At 45.3% G+C, this 16960-nt stretch overlaps 1 protein-coding gene across 2 annotated transcripts in view; it reads right to left on the bottom strand.

Annotated features, from left to right (window-relative positions):
• The window catches only part of SPOCK3 (SPARC (osteonectin), cwcv and kazal like domains proteoglycan 3), a 176484-nt gene that overhangs the window by 86581 nt on the left and 72943 nt on the right, over window positions 1–16960 (bottom strand). For both annotated transcript variants that reach the window (XM_070757254.1, XM_070757255.1), the window contains one exon: window positions 5308–5434. In XM_070757254.1, the coding sequence (XP_070613355.1) occupies window positions 5308–5434 (127 nt within the window). The remainder of the gene's footprint in view (window positions 1–5307; window positions 5435–16960) is intronic.

Here is a 16960-nt window from a genome sequence, read left to right as displayed (position 1 = left end):
GAGGCGGAACAGCGGGCTTTTGATGCCCTGAAAGCGGCGTTCATGGCGGAACCGCTTCTGCGCCATCCTGATCCCGCTCGGCCGTTTGTGTTAGAAACAGACGCTTCAGATGTAGCGGTTGGCGCAGTGCTCCTCCAAGCCCATCGTCCCGGTGACATGTTGTTTCCGTGTGCCTACTTCTCCCGGAAATTGTCTCCCTCGGAAAGGAATTATACTATTTGGGAGAAGGAACTCTTAGCGGTGAAGGCTGCCTTTGAGCATTGGCGGCATTACCTGGAGGGGGCCCGTCATCAAATCGAGGTACGGACGGATCACCGGAACCTCGAGTATTTGCAGACGGCTCGGAAGTTAAACCAGAGACAGATCCGCTGGTCCTTCTTTTTCGCGCGGTTCAATTTCCGCATCAGGTACACTCCCAGTGCCCAGAACCCTCGAGCAGATGCCTTGTCGCGCAAGCCGGAGTACACGCACCCGAGGGAGCCGGCTCCTCTGCAGACAGTTTTACCCCCTGCAGCTTTGGCTGCCACTCAGGACCCAGTGGACTTGCGTCGCCGTTTACGGGAGGCGCAGCGGGAGGATGGGTTTGTAGCGCAGAGAGTGCGGGAGTTAACACCCAATTCCCCCTGGACGTTTCAAGACGGTCTGCTTCGGTACCGGGGGCAGCTGTATGTTCCCGCCGGGCCAGTGAGAGGGTTGATTATGACCCAGTGTCATGACTGTCCAGTGGCGGGGCATTTTGGCCTGTTCAAAACATTGGAGCTGGTCTCTCGGACATTCTGGTGGCCACGCATCCAAGATGATGTGCGTTCCTATGTGGCCACCTGTGTTCGGTGTCGTACGGCCAAGGGGGTGACTGGAGCCCCACCGGGATTACTGCAACCTGTGCCCACGCCTGAGAGACCCTGGGGTGCCGTGTCCATTGACTTTGTAACTCATTTGCCTTCCTCTGCTCGCTTCACGGTAGTCATGGTGGTGATGGACATGCTCACCAAGATGGTCCATTTTGTACCTTGCACTAGGGTGCCCACTGCCCAACTCACGGCTCAAATGTTTATCAGCCACGTATTTCGGTTACATGGGCTCCCGGATCGAGTGGTCTCTGATAGGGGAACACAATTCACAGCCCGGTTTTGGCGGGAATTGATGTCGGCCCTGAATGTGTCCGTGTGCCTCGCATCGACGCAGCACCCCCAGACCGATGGAGGCACAGAAAAAGTTATAAGGATACTGGAGCAATACCTGAGGTGTGTCGTGGCGGATCGCCAGACGGATTGGTCCCGGTTCCTCCCTGTAGCGGAGTTCGCTTTTAACAACTCCCGCCACTCATCGACCCGGCTCACGCCCTTTTTCGCAAATTATGGTTTCCACCCTCGCTTCTTTCCCTTGACCCTCCTAGATTCCCCGGTGCCTGCTGCTGAGGACTTTCTCTCGGAGCTGCAGGCGGTCCACGAAATGGTGAAGAGGTACCTGAATAAAGCCAAGGAGGACTACAAGAGGGTGGCTGATCGCTCCAGACGGGATGTGCCCCCCTTGGTGGTGGGGGATCAGGTGTGGCTGTCCACGAAATACGTAGCCTCTGAATTACCCCGACACAAATTAGATCCCCGGTTCCTGGGTCCTTTTCCCGTTGAGCGGGTGATCAATCCGGTGGCCTATCGGCTCACCCTGCCGGCCAACTTGCGGGTTCACCCTGTGTTTCACCGTTCACTGTTAGTCCCTGTTCCTCCCGATTGTCCGCTCCGTCCCAATGTTCCCGTGTTTCCTGCCCCGTGTGTTCGTGACCACCTCCCTGAAGCTATGGTACATGACATTGTGGATTCCCGTTGGGTGGACGGTTGCTTCCAGTACAAGGTGCAATGGGTGGAGGGGGACCCTGATGATTGCTCCTGGGTGGAAGCGGCATTGTTGGACGCTCCCGACCTTATTCGGGATTTTCACGCCCAGTTCCCTCAGAAACCGCGTCCTCTCCGCTGGCAGGTGGGGAGGGGCCTTCCGCGGGGGGATGGTGTTGTGGTTCAGTCTGGGACCCCTCCGGGAATGGCTGACCTTCTGTCGGTTTCCAGCTCAGAGGGAGAGGCTGAGGAACAGGAGGTGCAGACTGACGAGGAAGAGGAATCCCAGGCTGAAGAAGAAGGACAGCCAGAGTCCCACCAGGGGGAGCTCTCCCCAGCAAGCAGCCTGGATTCCTTAGGGGAAAATGCTCAAGACATCATAGATATGCGACAAAGGAGAGCTAATCAGAGACGGACTCAATTGGCTAAGTATTTCCAGCATTAGAGGTCACAGCTGGGTTTGGGTGTGGTGCTCTTGGGAAAGGATAAAAGGCGGACCCACCCTTCCTGGCTTGTGGAGTTTTATCTTGGAGATTCGTGAGACCTGTCTGTGAACTTTGGTGGCTTACAATCCTGGTTTGTGCCTTGGACTATTGAAACCTTGGGGGGGGGGGGTGCCAGCAAGAAGCTTGTGGTATTGACTGGACATCAGGACCCTGCTGTAACGTATTATAGCTTGTCTGTTGTGAAGACAGGTTTTCCTTTGTGCTTATTTTTTCCAGCTATAAAATACTTTTGGCTTTTACCAGAGTGTCTGGCTGTTTTTTCAGTTGGTGTTGAGGTCTGGGAAAACCCAGACAGAACAAATAATAATAATAATAATAATAATAATAAGAATAAGAATAATAATAATATTCAGCTTCCCTCATTGACAAGTCAAAATGTTCATATTGCTTGGAAAAGAAAACCCTAAAAATTTGTTATTACAAACCAAGCAGGTGTGGGTTCCTGCCTATTCAGACCGGATTGTCCAAACTGGTAGAGACCTGCTGGTGATGTCACAATGGCGTAACAGGTCCGGTTTGGTTGGTGCCAGTCTGTGAGTGCCGCCATCTTATTTTCAGATTTTTTTTTCTTAATTTTTTACTGTTTGGAACTTTTCCCCTCTGCTGTTGCTTGAAATAGGGCCCTCCCCCCCACCCCCGGATTTATACTTACCTTTATTCCTTTGCCCGAAGTACAGCTGATCAGCTCCTCAGCTGTGTTTCGGGCTGATTCTAGCTACTGAGCATACGCGGAAGCAGGATTGCACAAGGGGATACGGATGTGAGCATAGCAACCACACACACATGAAATGTTGCGATGCGAATCGGTGGCAAAGGTAAGTGGAACCCATCACTGAACCAAAGCAACAGAGAAGATGATATTGTTTTCTTCAAATTAATTCAGATATAAAGTCAAAATGAGAATTTCCATGTGACTAAATGTGCATAATCTTAAGTATCTGTTTGACATGTCTTTTGACTATGAAGTATAACTCTTTCATGATAACATGATTTATCTTTTACCATGAAAGAAAAAGAAGTTCTAAAAATGTAGCTAAAATCTGTATCACAAACTAATATCTACATATACACGTGAAACAGTTTAATCTTCCTGACCTATGTATTCAGTTGAGTATTTGTGATGTCAAATAAACAATGGAAAAGCTGGTAATAATAATATTTTGGTGCAAAAATTAATATAAAAAATCTGTGACTCTAATTTCTTTCACTTTGCTTTACATTGTTTCAATTGGATTTATTTTTTCCCAGTAATACTAAGAAAACTTGTAAAAATAGTAATAAATAGAACAATTACTTTGTGTTGTGATTCTTATTTATTTTTAAATTTTGTTTATTTGCCACCCATCTTGCTTCCATTGGAATGCTTAAATATAACATACAGATAGATCTCAAGAGACTGTCCTTGGCCAAATGGTGCTTTACCAATGCTGTTGATTTACGGATGTGCCCTTTGCAGGCCCAGCAAAAGGTCTATTGGTCCACCTCTCCAGCCAGGGGGCAATGGCCCAGAAACTCCATTCTGGACCAAGAATATAGTCACTCCAAGTCTCTGCCTTGGGCTAGAATTTTCACTCCTCCCTGTTCTGGTTTCTGGTAGAAATTTAGCAATTACAAATAACTCTTATTAAATGCATTATTTCATAAACAACGAAACTCCATTTTATTCTCTTATCTTCCGGATGCAAACCCATTTCATACTGGCCCCATCTCTTGGCCCGTTATCTTCCTTAATTGCATTTCTCACATTCCTTCTCCTTCTCCACTTAACAAGATTTATTTCCTAACAGCATGATCTCTAAAACAGCAGAACTGACTGTTAATCAACTTAGAATACTTTTGCTTACTTGTGAGTGACATGGAAAACCTCCATTATTTCTCTTCGGCAACGTTGAAACTCCACCCTTCTTCCCCACTGACCCCCTGACGTGCCAAATACATCACTACAGTATTTAACCCATACCTCCCCTTAATATCTTCTTCCAGACACCTGTTCTCTACGTTTTTGGGCCCTTCTGAATTTAGGGTTTACCCAGCGCACGTCTGATTCTTCCTCGCTAGATCCTGAACTCATAGCCCCATCCTGTGGCTGGCCTCCCACCTGTTCTACTACCTGTAATCATGGGCCCCCCACTAATTCATAAACACTATCTGTATCAGAGTCCTCCATTTCTTCATCATCCTCCAACTGACCAGGAGTATGTACAACACCCCCCACTTCATGAGATCAAGTATCCCCACCCCAGTGAATCCAGCATTCTCACCTAATAACTTTTTCTCCCCTTTTATAAGTTTTTCCCCTTCTCCCAAGACTGCCACATCTTTTCTTGCTCTACACTGCTGGAATCTGTAGTTCTACTGCCGAGCAATTTAACTGCTTCTGCTGAAAATTACATCTCACAGAAGTCTGCCTCAGTGTCCCTTCGTGTTCAAATTCCAGGGTGAGGCTCTAGCCAGCCAGTCAAACACTGAATGCTGGCTAACTTCCCTGTCTTCTTATCTGTGTCTTACCAGAGCAACTCAGGGGGGAAAACAGCTGTAAGTCTTCAGGGAATTTATAGGATGAAAGAAAAAAGAACTGGGAACAAGGCTATGATATTATGTCAGTTCAATTTTATTTATTTATTTATTTATTTATTTATTTATTTATTTATTTATTTATTTATTCATTCATTCATTCATTCATTCATTCATTCATTCATTCTTTGTCCAATATACAATACATATGGAAGAAAATAGACATTAAATAGTATATATAGGGATAGTAAGTAAAAAAGAAGAGAAGTAGATGAGAGGGAGAGAATATGTAAGATATATGAGATAAGGAAAGATAATTGGACAGGGGACGAAAGGCACACCAGTGCACTTATGTACAAGTAAAGGTAGTTATTTAAACTGAAAAAACCATACAATCTTTGACAAATAGAATGCTATATATTGCACAGAATAGATAATTCTATTCATTGGCTTACCTGGGAAGAATATGTGTGGCCATCAGATCCACAAACTGGATTGGTATAAATTACAGGACACTGTTTGCATTTTGATGAAAGAGAACCAACTCTCCATTGTTTATGGCTTAAACCAGCTTCTTTCATCCTGAAAGAAATCAAATCAGGTAAGAAATGTGTGTGCATTCACGTGTTTGTGGGTAACAAAATAAGACACTATGTAATTTTTTTTGAACCCTGAAATAAGCCCTTATTGTCATGGGCTTATTATCAGGAGATGCCTTCTTTTGGGGTAAACTCTCTCTGTGTGTTTGTGTGTGTGTACATGTGTGTATGTGTGTATAATATTAGTAATTAAATCATGTCTAATGAACATTACATCACCTGTGTTCGTACATAATACTAAGCTAGACATGTTTACATATAGTTTGTTGAATAAATCAGTGATTGTTCATAATTAATGCAATGATTAACCATTTTTATGTTGTCTTTTGAGGGTCACAAAAGAGCTAACACAAATCATGTGGTGGGGCAAAAATAAATGAATCCAGATCCAAATCTTGATGGAAACTCCATACTTTTTTTTGTCTTATAGCTCCTTTGTCTGTTCTTAACAGCTATTTTTAAAAAACAACCCATATTAAAATATAATTTTATACCTTGAAAAAACGTTTATGAAACCATTTTGATAATTACATGAAATTAGGCTAATGATGGGTTTATCTACTACATTACATTCAAAACAACAAATTGCACTGTAACTTACTATTATTTGAAAACTATGCCACTTTCTTCATTAATTTAAACTAATATTTGCATTTTATATTAATACAGTATCTTGGCAACTGCAGAAAAACATTTACAACTTTATAAGAAAGATCAATACTTGTCAGGACTAAATAAACAGATTTAACATCTTGCAGAACCGTGACCATTGTGGCTTATTATGGTGTTCCAGTTTGATTAAAAAACCCCAACACACACACACCTTGACCAAATTTATCAACAAAGTGTACATGTCTTGATATTATAGCAAAAATATTTATTTTTGAGGATGCTGGAACACCTCTAAGAAAGAGAGATTATTTTTATTAAGGATCTATTATTCATACTCAAGAGAAAGACTATGTAAATTCAGATTAGAAAGTGAACTACAGTGGTACCTTAAGATATGAACTTAATTGGTGCCGGGGGGAGGTTCGTAAGACGAAAGGTTCGTAAGACGAAACATTGTTTCCCATAGGAAACAATGTAAAGTCAATTAATCCGTGCAACCAAAAAAACCCCCGCAAAAAAACGGCTTTCCGCGACTGCTGGGAAGCCGCGCGGCTGTTTTAAAAGGTGACAGCCAGCCTGGGGGGCTTCCCAGCACAGGGTTCGGGGGTGCTGGGAAGCCCCCCAGGCCAGCTGTCACCTTTTAAAAGAGCCGCGCCGCTTCCCAGCTGTCTCCTGAAGCCGAACGCGGAAGTTCGGCTTTGGTGTTTGGCGTTTGGAGACAGCTGGGAACCCAGCGGTCTCCCGAATGCCGAAACCGGAAGGGGCAAGGTGGGGGGGGGGAGAACGGGAGGCTCAGCATTCCGTCAGTCGCAGCGCTGGCTGTCAACTTTTCTTTTTAGCACTGGGGAGGCAAGTCAGCTCCTGCCCAGTGCTAAAAAGAAAAGTTGACAGCCAGCGCTGCGGCTGACGGAATGCTGAGCTTCCTGTTCTCTCTCCGCCCCCTCGCCCCTTCGCCCCCCTGTGTTCCTAGGAGAAGTGCTGGTGAGGAGCAGAAGGTCTGTCTTGCCTCAATCCCCAGCACTTCTCCTAGGAACACAGGGAGGCGAAGGGGCGGGGGGGAGAGAGAGAGAATGGGAGGCTCAGGAAGGGAGCTCGGGAAGGAGCCCACGGTCAGTCGGCTGCGGGCGGGAGGAAGGCGATTGTTCCGCTGCCGCCAGCATGGCCTGGCTGGCAGCGGAAGATGTAACGGAGCCCACGGGGGATTCGCCTTCCTTCCACCCGCAGCCGACTGATCGTGGGCTCCTTCACAACCTCGGAGAGCTTCCAGGGCATGAAAGCTCACGAAAACCAGGAAGCTCTCCGAGGTTGCGAAGGAGCCCACGATCAGTCGGCTGCGGGCGGGAGGAAAGCGAATGCCACGGGGCCTCCCCCCTCGGCTCCCCCCTTACCAGCCCCGCCGCGGAAGGCTCCATTCTGTTCCCTGAATGGAGACCGCCGGCCGCTCAATCGGGCCGGCAGGGAACAGAATGGAGCCTTCCGCGGCGGGGCTGGTAAGGGGGGGAGCCGAGGGGGGAGCCAAGCCCAGCCCCGTGGCATTCGCTTTCCTCCCGCCCGCAGCTGACTGATCGTGGGCTCCTTCGCAACCTCGGAGAGCTTCCTGGTTTTCGTGAGCTTTCATGCCCTGGAAGCTCTCCGAGGTTGCGAAGGAGCCCACGATCAGTCTCAGCTGCGGGCGGGAGGAAAGCGAATGTCACGGGGCTGGGCTCGGCTCCCCCCCTTACCAGCCCCGCTGCGGAAGGCTCCATTCTGTTCCCTGCCGGCCCGATTGAGCGGCCGGCAGTCTCCATTCAGGGAACAGAATGGAGCCTTCCGCGGCGGGGCTGGTAAGGGGGGAAGCCGAGGGGGGAGCCGAGCCCAGCCCCGTGGCATTCGCTTTCCTCCCGCCAGCCCAAGTTGGATGCACCCTCGCTGGCCCGCTCGGCCGCGCCTCCTCGCCCGCCGCCCGCCCAGGATGCAGACCTGCTGCCTCGCCACACGCCCGCCGATCCTGCGCCTCCTGCTTTCCCCCCCAGCCAAAAATACAAAGGCTGTCAGCCGCCGCCCGCGGAGCAATGGGAAGCTGAAGCCGGCGGCGGTTTCAGACTCCCTTTGCTCCAGGCTGCTCTGCCCTGCCTGTCAGACCGTCTTTGTGTTTTTCGCTGGGGGGGAGAGCAGGAGGACCTTCCTGACTCCCTCCCCCAGCGCCGGACCTCCTGCCCTCTCTCCCAGACAAAACCCCAAAGTGGCCTCCCGAACCCGGAAAGAAGCCCCGCCGCCAGCTGTCACCTTTTAAAACAGCCGGGCGGCTTTCCAGCAGCCTCTGAACGCTGAACCCGGAAGTTCGGGTTTGGCGTTCGTAACACGAAAAAAGTTCATAGGAAGAGGCAATTTTTTTCTCAACCCCGGGTTCGTATCACGAGTTGTTCGTAAGACGAGGGGTTCGTATCTTGAGGTACCACTGTATATGAATTCATTATGGAAGCTACCAATATGAACCAATATTTAAGAGAAAATAAAAGTATTACTGTTTAGCCAACTAACAGCAAACTAAACATTCTAAACAATAAATTATGAACAAGACATGTATTAAAATACTATGTTAAATTTAAGTTCTTAGCTTAATTGGTCACAATTCTCCACTTTTTAAAAACAAGCTTATTAAAGTAACAGGAATAGAAGAAATTACAAAATGAAATCAATTTCAAATTGTCTTATGAAGATATGAATTTCTAAAACATTTTCACAAGATAAGGGTCATTTCAAAAATGTTTCTGTAGAAAATATTTCTTTTCTTTTTAATTTTTTTAAAAAAATACTTTATTTGAAGAATTAAAATACAGTGGTACCTCGGTTCTCGACCATAATCCATTCTAGAACTGTGGTTGAGAACCGATTTGGGCGAGAACCGAATTAATTTATCCCATAGGAAATAATGGAAATGGATTTAATTGGTTCCCAGCCCATTGACTTGCTGGGAACCAATTAAATCTACAGTATTTCCTCTATTTCCTATGGGATAAAGATCTCAGGGGACGGGATGAGAGGGAATGGGAGTTGGAACGCCCCTCCTGGCCGCCCTCTTAATAGCCTTCCAGTCTCTACCTTGTAACTTCTCCACGCAGCAGGAAGGGTAGGTCTGGCTATAATACTGGCAGCTTCGTGGGGGCTACTTTCCTCAGCGTTCAGTCGGTTACCTACAAGTAGCTGCACCAATTTTTTTTTCCTGGCGGTGGCGGCTCCGTCGACTTCCCTTCAATATCAATATCAACTTTATTTGATTAGTCAATCGACCATATCAAAGCAAGAAAAAGGACCACATCGGTCGTCATAAAACTGTGACTGGTTAAAATACAGTAAAATTGGCTAAAATAGAGGGAATTTGAATAAATAATAAGTTAAAATGCAGTATAATAAGCTAAAATTGAGTAGTAAAACATGAGAATATAACTCGTGCAAAGGATTATATTAAACAAAACTAAGATACTGATATAAAATATTCTTAAGTAAGTTCATCACCTTTGCATGCCACCCCAATATGTTCTATAAAACGTATTCTCATCTGTACAGCCCTGACTATAAACTTAGCGGTTCTAGAAACTACATATATATTTGTACCCTGAAGAAAAAATGATAATTGTTTATTACAGTCCCAGTGTATGATTTTGTCAAGTAGGGGCTGTAAATACTGAGGTCTTACTGAGGAGTATAGTTTACAATTGAGTAGCACATGTGCAATGTCTTCTATTTCTGGTGCACCGCAAATGCATGTTCTCTCAAAATATGGTACTTGGTGGAATCGTCCGTATCTAACCATAGAATCTAACTGCTCAAATCTTGCTCTAGTGAGTGCTGTTCTGTGGTATTGGGTCAGACCCATTGTCAGATATTTTTCTAGTTGAAAGGCTCTTTTGTTCTTGGCTAACCATTTCAGTGACCTGCACTTAGAAAGTACCTCCATATCAATTTGTGCATTAACATCTAAAACTCTTTGTTTAAATATTTCCTTGGCCTGATGTCCAGCTGAAAGCAGGTGTTGCATTGAGAAACCGAGATATAGGGTGCTTTGAGAGAGCTGGTTGACCCATGTAGTGGGTTTGACTTCCCTTCAAGGAGCAGCAGCAGCGTGGGGAATGTCGCGCGGTTCAGTTGGTTACCTCCAGGCAGTTGCACCAACTTTTTCTTTCCCCGTGGCGGCGGCTTGGGCAGCTTCCGGGAAGCCGCCGGAGCCGCCGCCGGGAAAGAAAAAGTTGGTGCAACTGCCTGGAGGTAACCAACTGAACCGCGCGACATTCCCCACGCTGCTGCTGCTCCTTGAAGGGAAGCCGACGGAGCCGCCACCGCCGGGGAAAAAAAAAATTGGTGCAGCTGCTTGTAGGTAACCGACTGAACGCTGAGGAAAGTAGCCCCCACGAAGCTGCCAGTATTGTAGTCAGACCTACCCTTCCTGCTGCGTGGAGAAGTTACAAGGTAGAGACTGGAAGGCTATTAAGAGGGCGGCCAGGAGGGGCGTTGCGACTCCCATTCCCTCTCACGTCGTCCCTCAGATCTTACATTTCGGATAGAAACCAAAATTTCCTGTTCAGTATCCGAATTTTTGTTCGGATACTGAAGCAAATTTTTGCAGAAAATTTTGTTCGGTATCCGAAATGTACGAGAAAGGAAGCGTTCGAAAACCGAGGTACCACTGTATAAACAATTAAAATGCAAAGTGTCAATAAACGTACATGAGTAAACAGTAGCAAGAAAGAAAAAGGAAAAGGGAAGGGGAAAGAAGGGAAAATGGGGGGGGGGGACAAAGGTAGCCAACTGTTCTTGTTGGCTCTAATAGTTGAGCGAACTGTTTGTAAGTATGTTATGAATTCAATGAGTCTGATTTCCGTAGGTATAGTTATAAATTAGGTGGGAAATTTGTTTGAAAATAGTATATACATATAAAGTCTGCGAAGGTGAAGTATATTAATGTAAGATCTGCTGGATAGTGGTATAGTATTCTCTAAAGTCGGAGTACAGTATTGTAAAAGAGGTTTGAAATATTTCATTTTGTATCACTGAAATAAAGCAGCAGACATGAGCAGAAGGCTGCACAATAGATATACATCATGTATTATACTGAACAAGCCAATTAAATTTAGCTAAAGTTCTCTTTTCCATAACCATCTTACAACTTGGCAAAATATTCATTTGGACTTCAGTAGTGTCTCCTCTCCACTGTTTGAGGAGTAAAACATCTGACTCACTATGAGATAATTAGAAAGCAGTAATAGCACAATTAATTCATTTCATGTCACCTAAATCCCTCTTATTTCTTATTTTCACAAATAATTAAAGTTACAGTGACAACTTTTGCAATTTTTGTTAAAAACATATTTAAACAGCTTTTTAATTAAACATTTTTCCATTTCTTCCAAGCCTTCTATATTAGCTTGAAGCCATCAGAACTATATTCCTTTAATAATTATATTTCTATATCACCAGTAATCACAACTTTCTCGGTAATTCACAAATCCTTTAGAAAAAAATCATAAAACAATGTTGGGACTGTTATTTCTATTTTTATCCAATACTACAAGTCCATTAATATTCATGAGTGAATACAAGTGAAAACACTAGTTGACAGTTCAAGATATACATCAATGGGTAAATAAGTTATTTACTTCCTAGACTCACTAGTTCTAAATAATAATAATAATAATAATAATAATAATAATAATAATAATAATAATAATAATAATAATTATTATTATTATTATTATTATTATTATTATTATTATTATTATTTATTAAATTTGTATGCCGCCCCTTTCCCAAGACTCCGAAGACAGTACTGCAAGAATACTAGTACTGATAGAGAGATACTCTAGCTGTGGTGGGTTTGCCACTTATTATTTTTGTTATTGCTGTTATTATTATCAATGATACAGAACCCCCTACCCAGGGGTTGGGTAGAAGAGACAAAAGATAAGAAAATAATAATTTATTTATAATATTTTTTTAGAACCACTAAACCAGTGTTTCCCAACCTTTTTTGAGCCGCGGCACATTATTCATATTTTCAAAATCCTGGGGAACATTGAAAGGGGGGGGGGCGGGCTAAAGAAAAGTTTGGACAAAAAACCCCTCTCTCTTCCTCCCTTTCGCTCTATTTCTCCCTCTTTCTCTCTTTTCCTTCCTTCCCTTCTTTCTCTCTCTCCATCCGTCTTTCTTTCTTCCTCTCTTTTTTGCTCTCTTTCTCTCTCCCTCCTTCCCTTCCTCTGTCTTTCTCTCTCCCTTGCTCTCTCTCTCTGTCTCTCTTGCTATCTCTTTCTTGCTTTTTTCTCTCTTTCACTGTCTTGCTATATGTCTCTTTCTTTCTCTTTGCCTCTCTTGCTATCTCTCTTTCCTTCTCTTTCTCTCTCTCTCTGCCTCTCTTGCTGTCTCTCTTTTTCTCTTGCTATGTCTCTCTTTCTTTTTCTCTCTGCCTCTCTTGCTATGCCTCTCTTTCTCTTTCTCTCTCTCTTTCTCTGCCTCTCTTGCTGTCTCTCTTTCTTGCTCTGTCTCTCTGCCTCTCCTGCTATGTCTCTCTTTCTCTCTCTCTCTGCCTCTCTTATATGTCTCTCTTTCTTTCTCTTTCTCTCTCTCTCTGCCTCTCTTGCTAAGTCTCTCTTTTTCTCTTGCTATGTCTCTCTTTCTTTTTCTCTCTCTCTGCCTCTCTTGCTCTGTCTCTTTCTCTCTCTTTCTCTGCCTCTCTTGCTGTCTCTCTTTCTTGCTCTGTCTCTCTTTCTCTGCCTCTCTTGCTATGTCTCTCTTTCTCTCTCTCTCTGCCTCTCTTATATGTCTCTCTTTCTTTCTCTTTCTCTCTCTCTCTGCCTCTCTTGCTAAGTCTCTCTTTTTCTCTCTCTCTGCCTCTCTTGCTATATCTCTTTCTCTGCCTCTCTTGCTGTCTCTCTTTCTCTGCCTCTCTTGCTATGTCCCTCTTTCTCTCTCTCTCTCTTGCTATGTCTCTCTTTCTCTCTCTCTCTGTCTCTCTTGCTATGTCTCTCTTTCTTTCTCTTTCTCTTTCTCTCTCTGCCTCTCTTGCTAAGTCTCTCTTTTTCTCTTGCTATGTCTCTCTCTCTTTTTCTCTCTCTCTGCCTCTCTTGCTATGTCTCTCTTTCTCTCTCTTTCTCTGCCTCTCTTGCTGTCTCTCTTTCTTGCTATGTCTCTCTTTCTCTCTCTCTCTGCCTCTCTTATATGTCTCTCTTTCTTTCTTTCTTTCTCTCTCTCTCTCAATTGACCGCCACGTCAGGGCTCCCGCTTGCAGTCAGCTGAGAGAGAGAGAGAGCGCTCCCTCTTGCCGCCGCCTGGAGCTCCCTCTCGCCCTCTTGCCTGCGGCCGCTGCAGCCCCCCCTCCCACCGGGCCACAAAGGACATTTGCCGCCGACGCCAGTGAAGCTTCAGCTGGGCGGGGCGCTGCCGGTACTTCCCTCCTGGGGCTCCCGCTCGCAGCTGTCCCCCGGCTTCTGCTCGATGCCGCAGTTTTCGGCGCTGTCCTGCTGTGCCCCAAAGAAGGAAGGTGGGAAAAAGGCGAGAAGAATGGAGCTCTCCTCCTTCCTTCCTTCCTTCCGTCTTTGGGGCCCAGCAGGACAGCGCCGAAAACCGTGGCATCGAGCAGGAGCCAGGGGACAGCTGCGAGCAGGAGCTCAGTGCAAGGAGCCACTGACTGCGGGCCCCAATTTGCCCGGGGCCCGGTAGCGCGCTCCCTGTAGTACCCGTCTATCGGCAGCCCTGGCTTTGCGCCATGAAGAGAAAACGGCAGCAGGGAAAAGTCGGCCGTTTTCTCTTCATGGCGCAAAGCCACACAGTCCCGGACTCTCGGATTCCTCGACCCAAGGCAGGAGGCGGTGGCGGAGAAGAGTGGGCGGATCGGGCAGGCAATGGGGCAGGACGGAGAAGCCAGGGGCGCGTTTGGCCGGAGGCACCGTGGGGAGCAGGGGCAGGGTGGTGCGGCAGTAGGAGTAAAGGGAGCCGCGGCTGCCCCTGCCTCCCCACGGTGCCTCCGGCCAAACGCGCCCCTGGCTTCTCTGCCCTGCCCCATTGCCCGCCCGATCCGCCCACTCTCCTCTGCCGCCTCTCGCCGCGGCACACCTGACAGTGTCTCGCGGCACACCACTGTGCCGCGGCACACCGGTTGGGAAACGCTGCACTAAACCATAGTTTTAGTTTACCAAATCTTTAAGAACCTAATTCTATGCAATAATTTTCATGACAGTGAACTCCATAGAATAACTGAAATGCTAGAACCATAACATACATAATAGAGTACAATATAATTCACAATTCAGTTATTGTTGACTGAATAGAATATCATTAAGACAAAATGACAAAAATACAATATCAAGAGGGCAAAAAAGCATAGAAGAATTATAGTTGAGATATTCCATGTGAAATGGACCAATTTTAAAGATCACCCCCACCTTACCATCTCAGATTTTGATGGAATTTGGCACATAGTTTATTTATGACATAAAACTATGCTGTGCAAAGTTTTAGTTCAAAAGACTAAAAATTGGAAGTTCTAGCAGACCTCAAATAAAGTTTGCAAATTGCTGAGTCGGCAAAAATGACATTTTGGGCCAACTTCTAGAAGAGGATTGAAGAGGACTGAAGCTGTCCCACAGGATCAAACAGGGCATCAAAGATAGCCAAAATATGGTAAAAACCCTGTTAAGTACCAACTTTGAACTCTTATATTTTTTCAACAACTTGAAGGAAAGTGCTGCAAATTGGAAGTTCTCATTGCAGCTGTGTACTTAGTACACCTGCCAAAAATCAACCTGAAAGGCCAAGTAGTTTTGAAACTACAGCAGCCTGAAGATTGCTGTAAATTCATTTTTCAGGATTTTTTTTTTGCAAAGTTTGAGCCTGAACCATTGAAAAAGTAAGAGGACTAGGTACATGGGGTTTTGCCAGTCTATAAAGCCTTAGAAGGTGTGCAGACTCTCCAAATATCTCCAACATACTACTGAAACCACCGTGTTTACAGCTTCTAGAAGTTGGCCCAAAATGTCATTGTTGCTGACTCAGCATTTTGCAATCTTTATTTGAGGTCTCCTAGAACTCCCAATTTTTAGTCTTTTGAACTAAAATTTTGCACAGCATAGTTTTATATCATAAAAAAACTATGTGCCAAATTTCATCAAAATCTGAGATGGTTAGGTGCGGACCACTAGTTCACTTCACACAGAATGACCCAGTTGCTTAATTGTAAATCTTATCTATGAATGTACTCACAAGTATTGGAGTAGCTTTATGAGTAGAATAATAAAGCTACTCTGGCACTATCAACGTACCTATATAGGATGGGCAGGGAGGAAGCTATTCACCAGATTGCAAGAACACAAGTGAGTAGTCAGATGAGGAGACCCGGACAAATTTATAAGTCTTACATTACAACAAAAATAACATAGATTCAATTTTGCAACTACTAAGATTGTTGGACAAGCAGCCAGGAAAGTGATTAAAGTTGGGAAATGAGTCACTCAAAAGTCAACTGGAGTGTTGATTTACCACCAGCTTACTTAGGACGTGAAGGCTTGGCAGGACAAGGAAACAATAGCCAAAGACTTAATAGCCAGCCATCAACACCCAATCCAATAATTAAAAAGCCACACAGACTCAGGCACATATAGAGAATAGCCCAAAGAACATACTCTGCTAGATAGAAGTTCCTGAGAATGCATAAGTCTGAAAGCTTGGAAGACTAAACTTCTGGCCCTGATTACTGCCCAAATTGGATCCTAGAGATTTGCTAGAATTATTTCAAGGAAATTACAAATAAACATGGATAAAGATAGGAATGTTGAGAGAAGAGGCAAAGATGGTAGAAGAAAACAGAAATTTTCCAACAAGCCAGCATCCTTACACACAGAGAAATGGGAAGTCTTTTTGAGAAGGGTCAGCCTCCCTTGTGCATGACCAGGGAACTTGCTCCCCTGCCTCCTCTTCTTTCTATCCAGAGATCTATCAAGGCAAAAGTTGGGACAGGAAATTGATTCAGAGGAAACTGATTCATGCAAACTTTATCCTCCATGTCTCTACATACAACAGCATTGTCTATTGCAGTGATAGCGAACCTTTTTTCCCTTGGGTGCCAAAAAAGCGTGGGCCTGTGCTATTGTGCATGCGTGAGTGCCCACACCCATAATTCAGTGCCTGGGAAGGGTGAAAACACCTTCTCCTGCCCCCTGGAGGCCCTCTGAAGGCTGAAAAAGGCCTGTTTCCCAACTTCTGATGGGTCCAGTAGGCCTATATTTCACCCTCCCCAGAGTCCAAAGGCTTCCCTGGAAGCGGAGGAGGGTAAAAATGCCCTCCCCCATTCCACCCTGAGGCTCTCTGGAAGCCAAAAGCACCCTCCCAGAGCCTCTGTGTGAGCCAAAAATCAGCTGCCAGCACATATATGCATGCTGGAGTTGAGCTAGGGCAACAACTCGCGTGCCAGCAGATATGGCTCCGCATGCCACCTGTGGCACCCATGCCATAGGTTTGCCATCACTGGTCTATTGCTTTGCTGGGAGGGAGCCTCAAACAGCGAAAAGCCAATGATGTCTGTGATTGAGAGATTAATGTTTCTTTTGGTGTTCTATGCATATACATGCACCCCACATACATACACACAAACCCATTCCATGCTTTGAGTTTTATCCGCATCTGAACTTACAAACTGCCAGTCATTCCTGGGTTTAGGGAGAAGGCCCTCTTATTCCTCTGTGGATAAAAGTCCCCAAACCTGGAATGCAGTTTGGGTGTGCATGCATGTGTAGTACAGTATAGCACTGCCTATTTTCCACTAATAACAAAAGTCCTAGGTTTCATTAAAGGCATATACTTTTCCATGAGGTTTTATTCTTTCCTTGATACATAACTCCCACCATCTGTATGTCAATGTCTGCGGAGAGGGGCG

This window comes from Erythrolamprus reginae, chromosome 7 (genome assembly GCF_031021105.1).
Source record: "Erythrolamprus reginae isolate rEryReg1 chromosome 7, rEryReg1.hap1, whole genome shotgun sequence".
Classification (NCBI taxonomy): domain Eukaryota; kingdom Metazoa; phylum Chordata; class Lepidosauria; order Squamata; family Dipsadidae; genus Erythrolamprus; species Erythrolamprus reginae.
Note: the sequence above shows the minus strand (reverse complement) of the source record. Positions and strands in the feature narration are given on the sequence as shown.